The sequence below is a fragment of the Homarus americanus genome, unplaced genomic scaffold, assembly GCF_018991925.1.
Source record: "Homarus americanus isolate GMGI-L3 unplaced genomic scaffold, GMGI_Hamer_2.0 scaffold2539, whole genome shotgun sequence".
Taxonomy (NCBI): Eukaryota; Metazoa; Arthropoda; class Malacostraca; order Decapoda; family Nephropidae; genus Homarus; species Homarus americanus.
Genome location: NW_024725489.1, coordinates 5,113,614 through 5,128,049, shown reverse-complemented (window position 1 = coordinate 5,128,049; position 14,436 = coordinate 5,113,614). Strand labels below are relative to the sequence as shown.

The window sequence follows — 14,436 nt, the reverse complement described above, 5'->3', positions numbered from 1 at the left end:
GGGATAGGACAGTTTAGCTTGGAATAGGACAGATTAGCTTGGGATAGACGAGCTTGGGATAGGACGGATTAGCTTGGAATAGAACAGATTAGATTAGGTTGGATTGGATTAGATTAGGTTTAAGTGATGTTGCCTTACCTGGTCACAGACGACATCACAGCTGACGGTGATCTGAGCGAGGCAGGGCAGTACACAGCCTCCCATCACCAGCAGAACACTAACCCCGGTCTTCCAACACACACCCATGGTCACGAGTGAATCACACCAGCAGTTTACGCATTTTCATCATCAAGTAGTTCATTAACGCTTGTTCAGTTGAGTAGGTGGCAGCGTGTGGCCATTACTAACACATTGTGGCCACACAGTAGAGTACAGCCGGCCAGCTTAGAGGTCAACATCAATCTTGCGTTGATCTAAACAAAGCGTAAGAACGAGGTAGAATATGGGGCAGATAATGACATGGAAGTGCTTCCTCAACAAGAGTTAACGAGTGACTGACTACTTCCATTAGTTACGCCCTCATCCAGCCACTGGCCAGGGATCAACCCGCCTTCCAACCACTCACTCTCACGGTCCTAGCGTCGGGCACCCCTACCCGCTAATACTCACGGCTCTCACCTACAGGTAGCTTAACTCTCCTCGTGTGGGCAATATCCTCATTGTATACTACACTAAAATCATACAAATAACAATAAACAATACTGATATTAATAAACAATAACTATACCAACAAGGATAAACGTGTTAACATAATAATATGCATTTACACTATACTTCCACACTGAAACATGTTGTTAAGTCAGATGATACTAATGTTATCCAATAATTCCTTAAGATCAATGTATACAGTATTTATAAGAGGACTCAGGCTCTCACTCAGCTCACCCATGTAAAGAACAATGGAGGAATCCTACACAGGCGACTGGCCTCATTCCCTCGGCGTGACCACCTCTAGCTGGCTATTAGGTATATAAGGTTCACCATCTGTATTTTTCTGACTAAAGAAACTGTTTCAATATCAGTAGCTAATTCATTTGGAATATGTGTAATGAAGTCTTGTAATAACCAGCCAGGGAGTTTTGAGTGTTGTAAGAGCACCAAGTGAGTTCCTTTACCAACACTGCCACGCACTCAGGTTCACTCACGGAAAAGTACAGTACTCAGTCCAATTCACGAATCCCGAGACTCATGAACCTGTCGATCCGAGACGCCATTGTTTGGCGGCGCGGCCATTAGACGGCGCATTGGGTCGTGTGGTGTCTCGGATTCAGGGGTTCATCAGTCGCAGGGTTCATGAATTGCACGGAACACTGTCACTGTATAAAGTGTTTGTATACCTGCACTGTCTAGGTACGGTCGGGCACAAAAGTTCACTCCCCGTGGTGAAACTGAATCACGGGAATGAGTCTACGAACTGACTTACTCTGACTGTTTCATCTCATTTGGGGTCGATGCTGCTTTATTTTGGGCGGAAGCGAACTATTGATCCCGACTGTACACGCTGAACTAATGCGAACTTTTATGACAATTTTAATGAAGAAGATTTATCTGTATATCAATAATAATAATAATTTAATAATAATAATAATACCTGAGTACAGCACAGTACAGTACAGCTGGTGGGTGCAGAAAACAATGAACGAATTTGGTTGTTTTAGTTAAGTACTGTACTGTACTGCACTGTACTGGGGATGAATGACTGTCAGGTACTACACCACTGGGGAGACCTTCTCGAGATTTCACAAATAAATGACAGTGCCTTAAACATGGGGGACTGAATTAAGTGCCTGGGGAGGTAATAACATTAAAATATGAGTAGTGAAGGTATCAGCTTTATTATTAATGCTTACAAACCCAAATTAGTCCTGAAAACATGAACCAAAAAAATAGGAAACTTTAATACCAAATATTTATAAGTGTCACTTAATACAATAATGAACACGGTTACTACAGGTACTTTAATCACACAACTTACTTACAAAAACTGTTCTACTTTATAATATCTAAAAATATACTTGTATTTACAAATGTGTGCTAGACTGACACAAACTACTTACATTTCTAAAAAAAATGCTTTACTTACAAATTTCGGCTATATAAGAGGTTAACTTATAAAATTACTTACATCTCCAACAATACTTTTACAAATGTACTACATAAGTTACACGTGTACTTATATAACTACAGTACTTTTTTACATGTACAGTACTACAAGTGTGGTGTTCCGCCACTATCATACAGTAAGCTGTGGCTGTAGACGGTTATAGCCAACATGTCCTGAATATTTGGTTAACAATATGGCATCAAACTACAAGTGAGGACAGTGATGAAGTGTGAGGTCTGCCACAAGTGAGGACAGTGATGAGTGTGAGGTCTGCCACAAGTGAGGACAGTGATGAAGTGTGAGGTCAGCCACAAGTGAGGACAGTGATGAAGTGTGAGGTCTGCCACAAGTGAGGACAGTGATGAAGTGTGAGGTCTGCCACAAGTGAAGACAGTGATGAAGGTGTGAGGTGCCACAAGTGAGGACAGTGATGAAGTGTGAGGTCTGCCACAAGTGAAGACAGTGATGAAGTGTGAGGTCTGCCAAGTGAAGACAGTGAAGTGTGAGGTCTGCCACAAGTGAGGACAGTGAAGTGTGAGGTCTGCCACAAGTGAGGACAGTGATGAAGTGTGAGGTCTGCCACAAGTGAGGACAGTGATGAAGTGTGAGGTCTGCCAAGTGAAGACAGTGATGAAGTGTGAGGTCTGCCAGTGAGGACAGTGATGAAGTGTGAGGTCTGCCACAAGTGAGGACAGTGATGAAGTGTGAGGTCTGCCACAAGTGAGGACAGTGATGAAGTGTGAGGTCTGCCACAAGTGAGGACAGTGAAGTGTGAGGTCTGCCACAAGTGAGGACAGTGATGAAGTGTGAGGTCTGCCACAAGTGAAGACAGTGATGAAGTGTGAGGTGCCACAAGTGAGGACAGTGATGAAGTGTGAGGTCTGCCACAGGGGAGGACAGTGATGAAGTGTGAGGTCTGCCACAAGTGAGGACAGTGATGAAGTGTGAGGTCTGCCACAAGTGAGGACAGTGATGAAGTGTGAGGTCTGCCACAAGGAAGACAGTGATGAAGTGTGAGGTGCCACAAGTGAGGACAGTGATGAAGTGTGAGGTCTGCCACAAGTGAAGACAGTGATGAAGTGTGAGGTCTGCCACAAGTGAAGACAGTGATGAAGTGTGAGGTGCCACAAGTGAGGACAGTGATGAAGTGTGAGGTCTGCCACAAGTGAAGACAGTGATGAAGTGTGAGGTCTGCCACAAGTGAGGACAGTGATGAAGTGTGAGGTCTCACAAGTGAGACAGTGAATACAAACACACACACACACACACACACACACACACACACACACACACACACACCTTCTCCACGATGATCTGTAAGTCGGTGTATGTATCGTTATGACATTTTTTGAGACACTCTGTTAAAGATAGACAAATTACCCGAATTAATCAAATAAGTGAGGGAATTGTTGAGAGGAAGGCGTCATGTCCCGGGTGGGGGCCATGACCCTGGTGAGGTAGCGTGAGAGGCTGACCAACATTAACTCTTGGTGGTAGAACATGTCAACATTTTCCATTTATCTTGTGTCTTTGCTCCCTCTGCCATGCCTCCTTCTCCGCCCTCAGATCTGCCATATGAAGTGCATATTTCAGCGGCGTAATTTCGCAAGGTTCCACATAGGAGGCAGGTTTCTGTCTGGGGGAGGAAGACAGTGAGGTACACGAGGGAGGACACTACAAGGGATCACGAGACGCACAGCTTCCCGGCCCCATGTGGATAGTCCAGACCATTAGTCCTCCCGAGTGCTTCACGCTGTATTCCACATCAATATGCCTCGAGGACGAGACCGTATCCGCCATGTTACTACCAATCTGAGGCGAGTCTCTGTCCGGTATGATGGGTGAGAAGCGACGACAAAACTCAGTGATGGTAATGCGCATGAAATCACCTTGTGTGCGTGATGGTAGAGGTGGCCACCTCGGCCGTGTGGGGTGTCTGCCGGTGTCTGCAAACAACCAAATTGTATTGTATGAAGCCATCCAAATAGTGTTATAACTTGCCGCCACACATTACCAAGTCCCTGATACCCAAATATCACGATTGACTGCCTAACACACTGAGAGGAATACTGGAGGTACAGTATAACCCGATCCCAAGTTATCATTAGTGTTTCTTCTTTCAATTATCATTTTTATTTTAATTCTTAATACTTATGAGTTTCTTATAATTATTTTCTATCATCAATATACGTATATACTTTAATTATTCATACCATCAGTGTTCTTTTTTATTATTATTATTATTACCAACACAATGTTATTACGTATTACGCTATTAGTCTTCTTATTAATATCAAATATACAAACTAAAAAATATATAATAATTCACAGATACGAAAACTTTAGTAAGTGTTAACGCTCATGTCTTAAGAGTATATGTACGGCGGGTGATCGATGTATTTCAATATAAACACTGCGACTCCTGTTGTCTCGGTAAAGTTATCAAAATCCTTCGTTCGCTGTGTCATAACTGTCATATTATTTCGTTGGAGCGAGTAATGTTGACTCGAGAACCCAGGGCTAATGACAAACAGCGTTCAATAAAAATACTACTACTACAACTACTACCACCACCACTACTATTACTAACACCACCACTACTACAACTACTACCACCACCACTATTATTACTACCACCACCACTACTATTACTAACACCACCACTACTACAACTACTAACACCATATTATTACTACCACCACTACTATTACTAACACCACCACTACTACAACTACTACTACTACTACTATTACTACCACCACCACTATTATTACTAACACCACCACTACTACAACTACTACCACCACCACTACTATTACTAACACCACCACTACTAACACCACCACTACTAACACCACCACTACTACAACTACTAACACCACCACTACTATTACTAACACCACCACTACTACAACTACTACCACCACCACTACTACTGCCACCACCACTACTATTGCTAACACCACCCACTACTACTACCACCATACTTCTCACCACCACCACTACCAACTGCTAACACCACCACTACTAACACCACCACTACTACACTACTACTACTAACACCACCACTACTACAACTTCTAACACCACCACTACTATTACTAACACCACTACTACACTTTTCAACACCTTCTAACACCACCACTGCATCTACTACCACCACCACTACTATTACTAACACCACCACTACTACAACTACTACCACCACCACTACTATTACTTACCACCACTACTACAACTACTAACACCACCACTACCTTACTATTACATCTACTACCACCACCACTACTATTACTAACACCACCACTACTGCAACTACTACCACCACCACCACTACTATTACTAACACCACCACTATTACATCTACTAACACCACTACTACCACCACTACTACAACTACTAACACCACCACTATTACATCTACTACCACCACCACTACTATTACTAACACCACCACTACTACAACTACTAACACCACCACTATTGTTACTAACACCACCACCACTAACACCACAACTACTATTACTAACACCACCACTACTATACTACTAACACCACCACTATGCATCTACTAACACCACCACTACTACATCTACTAACACCACCTGCTAACACCACTACTAACACCACAACTACTATTACTAACACCACCACTACTACAACTACTAACACCACCACTATTACATCTACTAACACCACCACCACTAACACCACAACTACTATTACTAACACCACCACTACTATAACTACTAACACCACCACTATTACATCTACTAACACCACCACTATTACATCTACTAACACCACCACTACTAACACCACAACTACTATTACTAACACCACCACTACTACAACTACTAACACCACCACTATTACATCTACTAACACCACCACTACTACTATCGCAAAAGTTGAAAGAGAGAGAATGTGGCTTACCTTTACTTGACAGAACATGGCTACTGTACAGATGCCAACCAGGATTCCGCACACCACCACCACCACCACCACCACCAATAGCAAATGATCCGATGCTGAAAAAAAGGTGTTAGGTGAAATACATTACTCAAGTGTGTACAGTAAAAACCTCCATTTAACGAGATAATCTTATGATATAATCCGTTATATAAAAGTTTCCTATATAAAGGACTACACTACCCCCTCCTCTTATAGTCCGATAATAGTGGTTTAAGGCACAATATGAATATACGGCGAACAATTTACCATCAGAATTAAAATTAAGAAAAGTCTGTCTGTACTGAAAAAACACACACACACACACAGTACATACAGAAGCAGCTTGGTGTCAGCTGAAACACAGTGTGGGTAATGTTGACAGCGACGGTACCATTGATAAGCGTTAACTCCAGCTCGCTTTCCTTTCCGGGGTCGAGGAAGGGAGTGAGATCTGCTGTCTTGTTATCCCATGTGAGTTGGGCGTCGTGCTGTGGAAGGATAGATAGATAGATAGATAGATAGATAAAATACAGTATTGATATTCTTTTGCCTCTCCTGAAACTAATACATAAAATGGTTATTATTATTATTTTAGTTATTATTATTATTATAGTTGTTATTAATACTCTGTAAATTATCATTCATTGTGTTTAGCATATACTATCACCATCATTATCATCACCACCACCAGACACACACACACACACACACACACACACACACACACACTGTGCCGTGGCTAACCTGGTCTCCGAAGGTGAGGGTGACTGTTAACTGTTGCCCCAAGGCGGGTTGGGACGAAGACAAAGTGGGGTTTAACTGTATCTCACTGCTCCTTATCTCAAGCCTTATCTGACTGCTCCTTATCTCCAACAGCAGTATGAATTGTTTTTCTGACGTCACAACATACTGCTCCAGGGGGTAGGTGCTGTTTAAAGTGATGTCAAATCTCTTCGTTTCGTTGAGTTTTAAAGTCGTTTCTGAAAGGTTAGGTTAGGTTAGGTTAGGTTAGGTTAGGTTAGGTTTAGGCATAGGGCAATTAATTAACTTAATCGTTAACTTCTACAATTTAACGATTAAGTTAAATTAACTAACCTTAACTAATTAGCCTTTAAAATAACAGTTTAACTTAACTTACTCGAAATTTGGGCAAATTAATTGATTAACTTCGATTAATTATCAATTAACTCCTAAGAAAAAATAAGAAATAATATAGCACACAAGACTGCCTCACTATTCAAACTACAGTATTCATCGACTCTTCTGGAAAATATTTACACGATATTAAGTTATTTAATCCACATAAAAATTCCCCTAAGCAAATTTGACACAGACTGGTTAACTTAACTTAATCGAAAAAAATCTTAACTTAATTAATTGGTGTTCAAAATATCAACTTAACTAAAAAAAATTTAATTAACTCAGCTATTTAATGTTCAAAAAATCAACTTAACTGGGAAAATTAAAAAAAAAATTAACTATTTAAATTTGAAACTTAAACGCACCATGGTTGGGTTATGAGAAAAATACATGACTCAAGTGTGTACAGTAAACCCTTGTAATGATTGTTTATCAGACCACAGCTTACAGCCCAGAGAATTACAACACATATAACAGCGAGTGCAGTACAGGCCTCGTAGTACCCCAACATTCCAGGTTGACACACCTTGGATCAGGACCCAAGGGACCTGACCTCGTCCACTAATTACTTGTTAGCCGGAGACTTGACCAAACCACACCTAGCCAAGACACACCCGGGCATGACCACGCACCTGGGCAAACACAGCTGTCCAGATCTAACCAGTTTAGTGTTAATTGGCAGGGGTCAATCACCGGCTGTTTCTCCCCCATATAAAGGCCCTGCAGTCCAGTCCACGGGCTCATTCGCACTACTCTCATTATTCTCACCAGACTCATCTCTCTCCCGCCGGGTGGTCATTCTGTTCACTCACACAGAGTCACGCTCGTCCTCCCCCAGGTCGGGAGGGAGACTTCCCCACCAGACCCCGGCGTCACCAGCTAAACAGGGTCTCCCATAGGAGGCAGCCCAGCAGCACCCGCTGGGCCTCCGTCAGGTTACACGTGAGTCTTTGTCAGAGCGATCCCTAGGGTGAGTTATCTACTGTGGGAACTGTATTCATTCATGTTTGTGTCCGAAAGTCAGTATCCAGTAACGTTAATATAATGTTCTAGTAATGTCGATATAATATTGATATAATGTGTCTGTGTCATTGAGTGGAATAATAAATAGTTGTATCGAAGTGGTGTTTGAGAAGTCGACCCTTAAGAACGTATAAGATAAGTGTAAATAACTAACCAGCCATGCTACCAAACTTCCTGTCTTTCCATCCTCCTACTATAAATATTCTACCTATATGTAATATCCTCTTCTTGTGAGTTTTGTCTCATTATACCATCTATTTAACGGACATAATATGATGAGATATTTAGTCCATTATAGAGAGGTTTTGCCTAAGTATTTAAAAAATTAAATTCTGGGGTGACAAAAATTTAGTAATAATTGTGATAGATAGATAGATAGACATGCAGACATAGATAGATAGATAGACAGATAGACAGACAGACAGACAGACATAGATAGATAGACAAGCATATAAATAGAAAGATAGATTAGAGAATTTCCTAGAGTGGTTGGGGGGGGGGGACAGGCCTCGGAATAAAGTTGTGCCTTTAAACTGCTAGGGGAACACATGGGCACGGGGGTGGAGGAGACTGCAGTGGGAGCGGGTAAACAAAGTAAAAGGTTACAGGGAAATAGTGTTAGGAACGATGACAAAGCTAAATTAGACAGCGAGTTAAGACCTAAACACGGTAAAGGGAGGACTCAGAACACGACTAACCTAAATGTCTACTACGCAAACAGTAGAAGTATGAGAAACAAAATGGATGATATTAGGGCCTTGGTATGTACCGAAAAAATCGATATAATAGCATTCACTGAAACATGGATCAACCTAGACTCACGTGAGTTACCTGTCGAATACCAAATTGCAGGTTACAAATTGTTCCATACCGACAGGCAGACCAGGAAAGGAGGCAGAGTAGCAATCTATGTCAGGGATAACCTGAAGTGTGAAATAAACAAGGAAATAAAAACTGAGCGGAATACAGAAACAATTTGGATAGAATTAATCGACGGTAGGGAAAAATTTATCACAGGAGTAATATATAGACCTCCCAATCTTGATAGTCAATGAGAGACTTATCTGGGATGAAATGCGCAGGGCTTCCATACACAACAAAGTCTGTATAGTAGGCGACGTTAACCTTGGCCAAATAGATTGGACTGATCTTACGGGTAACTCAGAATCAGAGGATTTTCTCGAAACGATCCAGGACTGTTTCCTAAGTCAACATATAACCGAACCCACCCGGGGTAATAATATACTCGATTTAGTTGTCGAACAGAGAAAACCTCAATAGCAATGTCGAGGTAGGGAACGAACTTGCAAACAGCCATCACAAAGAAATTAGATTCCAGTTAGATTTTCAGGGCAGACGAAAGGAAAATTCCACTCAAGTCCCAGATTTCAGAAGGGCAAACTTTGATAGTTTGAAGAGGCAGTTGAGGGTAGGGGTAGCACGCCTGGGGGTGACTCACACAGACCTCACCCCACCCTCGAACCTGACAGTTGACACCGACCTGATAACGAGATCTGAGATTGCCGAGTTCCAAGACAATTTAAATAATGAGTTACTTAATGCACAAAGGCAGAACATACCATACAAAAAACTCAGATCACACAACAATGACCCTAAATTAATAAATAATTATTTAAAGAACATTATTGGCCAAAGGAAGGCTATAGGTAGAAGGATAAATCGTGGCGAAATTCACCTCCGGGATTATTATAAGGTATTGGCGAGTAGGGTTAAAACCGAGATAAGGAAAGCCAAGAGGAATAATGAGATAAGGATAGCGAGGGAGGCGAAGACAAACCCCAAAGGATTCTACCAAATGTATCAAACTAAAACACGAGAAAAGATTGGACCAATGCGGTCAGATACCGGCGAGCTCACTGACAACGACGGAGAAATGAGCAATAATCTGAATAAATATTTTTCAACAGTTTTCACCACAGAAAATTTAAACATGATACCCGAGGCACCGACTCTATTCAGAGATAGTGAAGAAAACAAATTAAGCGAGATAGTAGTGACTAGTAACGATGTTAGTAAGCAAATAGACAAACTAAAGCCTAATAAGTCACCTGGTCCCGATGAGATATTTGCCAGAGTATTAAAGGAATGTAAGGAAGAGCTTAGTATGCCCTTAGCAAAGTTGTTTAACATGTCCTTAAAAACAGGTGTAGTACCAGAACCCTGGAGGATAGCGAATGTAATATCTTCAAGAAGGGGGATAGATCACTATCCTCTAACTACCGCCCAATCAGTCTAACATCAATAGTAGGCAAATTACTGGAAGCAATCATTTCAAACTCTATTCGAAATCACCTGGAGAAGCACAGATTGACCAATGAATCCCAGCATGGCTTCACAAGCGGGCGTTCATGTCTAACTAATCTATTAACATTCTTTTCATCAGTTTTCGAATCGGTGGACGAGGGGCAAAATTATGATGTGGTATATCTCGACTTTAGCAAAGCCTTCGACAGAGTCCCCCACGAAAGACTAATTAAAAAGGTAGAAGAACATGGCATCAAAGGTAATATCCTTAAATGGATTAGGGCGTGGTTACAGGACAGGAAACAGTGAGTGAGCATTAACGGCACTAAATCCCATTGGAGCAAAGTCCCTCGTGGAGTTCCCCAAAGCTCAGTACTTGGACCATTATTATTTATTATATGCATAAACAACATAGATATCGGCATAGACAGCAACATAAGTAAATTTGCTGATGACACCAGAATAGGATGTGTTATTAAATATGACGAGGACTCCACAAAACTACAGGAAGATCTAAAAAAAAATTTCAAATGGTCTGAAAAATGGCAGATGAAATTCAACGTGTACAAATGTAAAGTACTCAGTATAGGAGATGTAAACAGGGAAACCAGTTACCAGATGAACAACGATGCCATTGAGAAATCCGACTGTGAGAGATTTAGGAGTAATGGTAAGTAGGAACCTTAGGCCAAGTAAACAATGTGTATTTGCTCGAAACAAGGCTAATAAAGTACTTGGGTTCATACAAAGGAGTGTTAGTTACAAGACTAGCGAAGTCATCCTAAAACTATATCTTGCGCTTGTGAGACTTCACTTGGATTACGCAGTTCAATTCTGGTCACCATTACAGAATGGATATAGAATCCTTGGAAAGAATTCAGAGGAGAATGACAAGGCTAATCCAGGGCATTAGGAACCTTGAGTACAGAGACAGGTTAAAGCATCTTAATTTGCACTCCCTCGAGAGACGTAGAGTGAGGGGCGATATGATAGAGGTGTATAAATGGAAGTCAGGACTGAACAAAGGGGACATTACAAAGGTACTCAAACTATCCAACCAGGAGCGAACTCGTAACAATGATTTTAAATTAGACAAATTTAGATTTAGGCGGGAAATAGGTAAACAATGGTTTGGTAAGAGAGTAGTGGATGAATGGAACAAGTTACCAAATATCATCATTAACTGGAACACGCTGGATAGCTTCAAACATAGGTTGGATGCTCATATGAGCAATAGGGGTTGGGTGTAAATGGGACTGCCCAGTATGGGCCAATAAGCCCGCTGCAGTTTCCTCCATTCTTATGTTCTGACTAACACACAAACAAGATGTGTGTGTGTGTGGGCAATCATGGGTTCCTTTAACATACACTTTCGACACCTTCTGACACTCTTGATGAAAAGGGGATGCTGGGGGTGCTTGGCGGGTGCTGGGGGTGCTTGGCGGATGCTGGGGTGTGCTTGGCGGATGCTGGGGGTGCTTGGCGGATGCTGGGGGTGTGCTTGGCGGATGCTGAGGGTGCTTGGCGGATGCTGGGGGTGTGCTTGGCGGATGCTGGGGGTGTGCTTGGCGGATGTGGGGTGTGCTTGGCGGATGCTGGGGTGTGTGGCGGATGCTGGGGTGTGCTTGGCGGATGCTGGGGATGCTTGGCGGATGCTGGGGGGTGTGGCGGATGCTGGGGGATGCTTGGCGGATGTGAGGTGTGCTTGGAGGATGCTGGGGAGTGCTGGCGGATGCTGGGGTGTGCTTGGCGGATGCACCAGGATGTAGCGGATGTTGGGGGTGTGCTTGGCGGATGCTGGGGATGCTTGGATGCTGGGGTGTGCTTGGCGGATGCAGGGGGCCTTGGCGGTGCTGGGGATGCTTGGCGGATGCTGGGGTGTGTGGCGGATGCTGGGGATGCTTGGCGGATGCTGGGGGGTGCTTGGGGGGGTGCTGGGGGTGGCTTGGGGATCTGTGGGTGCTCGGCGGATGCTGGGGGTGCCCAAGGATGCTGGGGGTGGGGATGCTGGGGTGTGCTTGAGAGATGCTGGGGCACTTGAGCAGATGCTGGGGGTGTGCTTGGGGATGCTAGGGGTGCTTGGGGGATGCTGGGGGTGCTGGGGATGCTGGGGGTGCTGCAGGGATGCTGGGGTGTGCTTAGCGGATACTAGGGGTGTAGGGATGCTGGGAGTAGCTTGGCGGATGCTGGGGGTGTGCTGGGGGGTGTGCTTGGTGGATGCTGAGGGTGTGCTTGGGGATGCTGGGGGTGTGCTTAGGGATGCTGAAGTGTGTAGCGGATACTAGGTGTGTGGCGGATCTGGGGTGTGCTTGGGGATGCTGGGGGGGTGCTTGGGGATGCTGGGGTGTGGGGATGCTGGGGGTGGGGATGCTGGGGTGTGCCAGGAGTGCTGGGGTGCTTGGGGATGCTGGGGGTATTTGGGGATGCTGGGGGTGTGCTTGGGGATGCTGGGGGTGTGGGGATGCTGGGGGTGGGGATGCTGGGGGGTGGGAGAGGGGGTGGGGATGTTTGGGGGGTGCTGGGGTGGCTACGGGGGCTGGGGGGACTAGGGGCTGAGGAGACGAATTGTTACCTCACAGTCCGTTAAATGGGGGTAGTCATACATGGAAATAGTGTGCGTCTAATTCCACGCCGTGTACGTCTAATTCCACGCCGTGTACGTATAAATCCACGCCGTGTACGTATAACTTCACCGTGTACGTAAATGCACCATATGTACGTATAATTCCATCCCATGTACGTTACTTAATAGCACACTCATATTTTGACATTTAATACGTACATACTTACAATCCCACTTACATAAACCCAAACGTACTGTACGTGGGGTCGTTAGTTATTACGAACACTGGGATAACTAGATCACTTACAAACACGTACGAGATGGAAAATAAATTCGTACTTTACTTACTTAACCCAAATGTACGTACGTGGTTACACTTACAAAAGACTTGGATGTAGTTAAGTGGAACATGATGCACTTACAAAACACTTAAGGTAAAACAATACACAGTAGACCCGAACAGTAACTCACTATTGGTAAGGAAGTGTGTGAGGTGTGTAGCGTGTGTCAGACTCAGCAAAGTCAATAACACACACCACCATAACCACATCTCTTGCTTGGGGTGGTGACCTAGCCTGTCTCTCCTACCACCACACACACACACAGTCTGGTATGGGTCGAGCCGAGTGTCGTTAAGGTCACCACCCTCCTCTCGTTCACTTGAGGTGGTTGACTGACACATCTGATCGGGCACACTTTTCGAGCGCGTCTTGAGTGGTGTCGCTCCTGAGGACCAAGTAGAGAGGTCCACTGATATCACATCCTCACCAGTCGACGCTCAAGAACTACACTGGCACCACCACACGGGGTCCTAGTTGCTGCTTGACGTCATTTCCTGTACAGTTCTTTCCTAAATAGACTATAATATTACGTACTACAACTAAGATTATAATGGCGGTCTTGGTCAATTCATATCACGACTATTTATATACAGTACAGTACATTGCCTTTTCCACACCTGCACTATGTACTTTGTACTTTGTTTACAAATCTGACTATGTCCTCTGTAAACCTGCACTGCTAAGTACTACCAGTACATTACGTACTTTCGTGGACAAAAGTTCGTTCCTTCCCAAACTGAAGCAGTATCGACCCTCACAGCACACCCGCACCAGATAACAATCAGGGTAAGTCAGTTCGGAGACTCATTCCCGTGTCTCAGTTTCACTACAGGGAACGAACTTTTGTCCACGATAGTACATTGTTAGTATACCTGCACTGTCTATGAGTTGGCGACTTTTCCGACTGGTACACTCAGCGTTGTCAATCCACTCTCTCCGTGGGGTGTGAACTCCTAGACTCCGAGAGTATCGACTCAGACTCATGAATCAGAGTCATATACGGAAGAGCGGGAACATCACCTGCAGTGGTTGGGGACGGTTGTCTC

General features: G+C 43.8%; 1 protein-coding gene and 1 long non-coding RNA gene across 2 annotated transcripts; one reads left to right on the top strand and one right to left on the bottom strand.

Moving 5' to 3' along the window:
• The first annotated feature begins 2,455 nt into the window (after positions 1–2,455).
• Positions 2,456–2,936, top strand: LOC121865037. Its single transcript, XR_006088708.1, has 3 exons — positions 2,456–2,506; positions 2,638–2,713; positions 2,881–2,936. It is a non-coding gene; the product is annotated as an uncharacterized LOC121865037 (long non-coding RNA).
• LOC121865036 lies at positions 2,755–13,829 on the bottom strand. Its single transcript, XM_042364354.1, has 5 exons — positions 13,521–13,829; positions 6,803–7,038; positions 6,393–6,546; positions 6,041–6,135; positions 2,755–4,050 (listed from the first exon to the last, which is right to left on the bottom strand). Exons 1-5 carry the CDS (start codon positions 13,729–13,731, stop codon positions 3,853–3,855), a joined length of 894 nt encoding a protein of 297 aa, XP_042220288.1. The 5' UTR covers positions 13,732–13,829; the 3' UTR covers positions 2,755–3,852.
• Between the last annotated feature and the right edge of the window lie 607 nt (positions 13,830–14,436).

Excerpts from the sequence above, each read along its gene's own strand:
- LOC121865036 (XM_042364354.1), bottom strand. The coding sequence starts at position 13,731 with ATGTGTCAGTCAACCACCTCAAGTGAACGAGAGGAGGGTGGTGACCTT. Across the intron at positions 6,547-6,802 it reads CCCTCACCTTCGGAGACCAG|CACGACGCCCAACTCACATG; the intron begins GTTAGCCACGGC and ends ATCCTTCCACAG. Across the intron at positions 4,051-6,040 it reads CCATGTTCTGTCAAGTAAAG|ACACCGGCAGACACCCCACA; the intron begins GTAAGCCACATT and ends GGTTGTTTGCAG.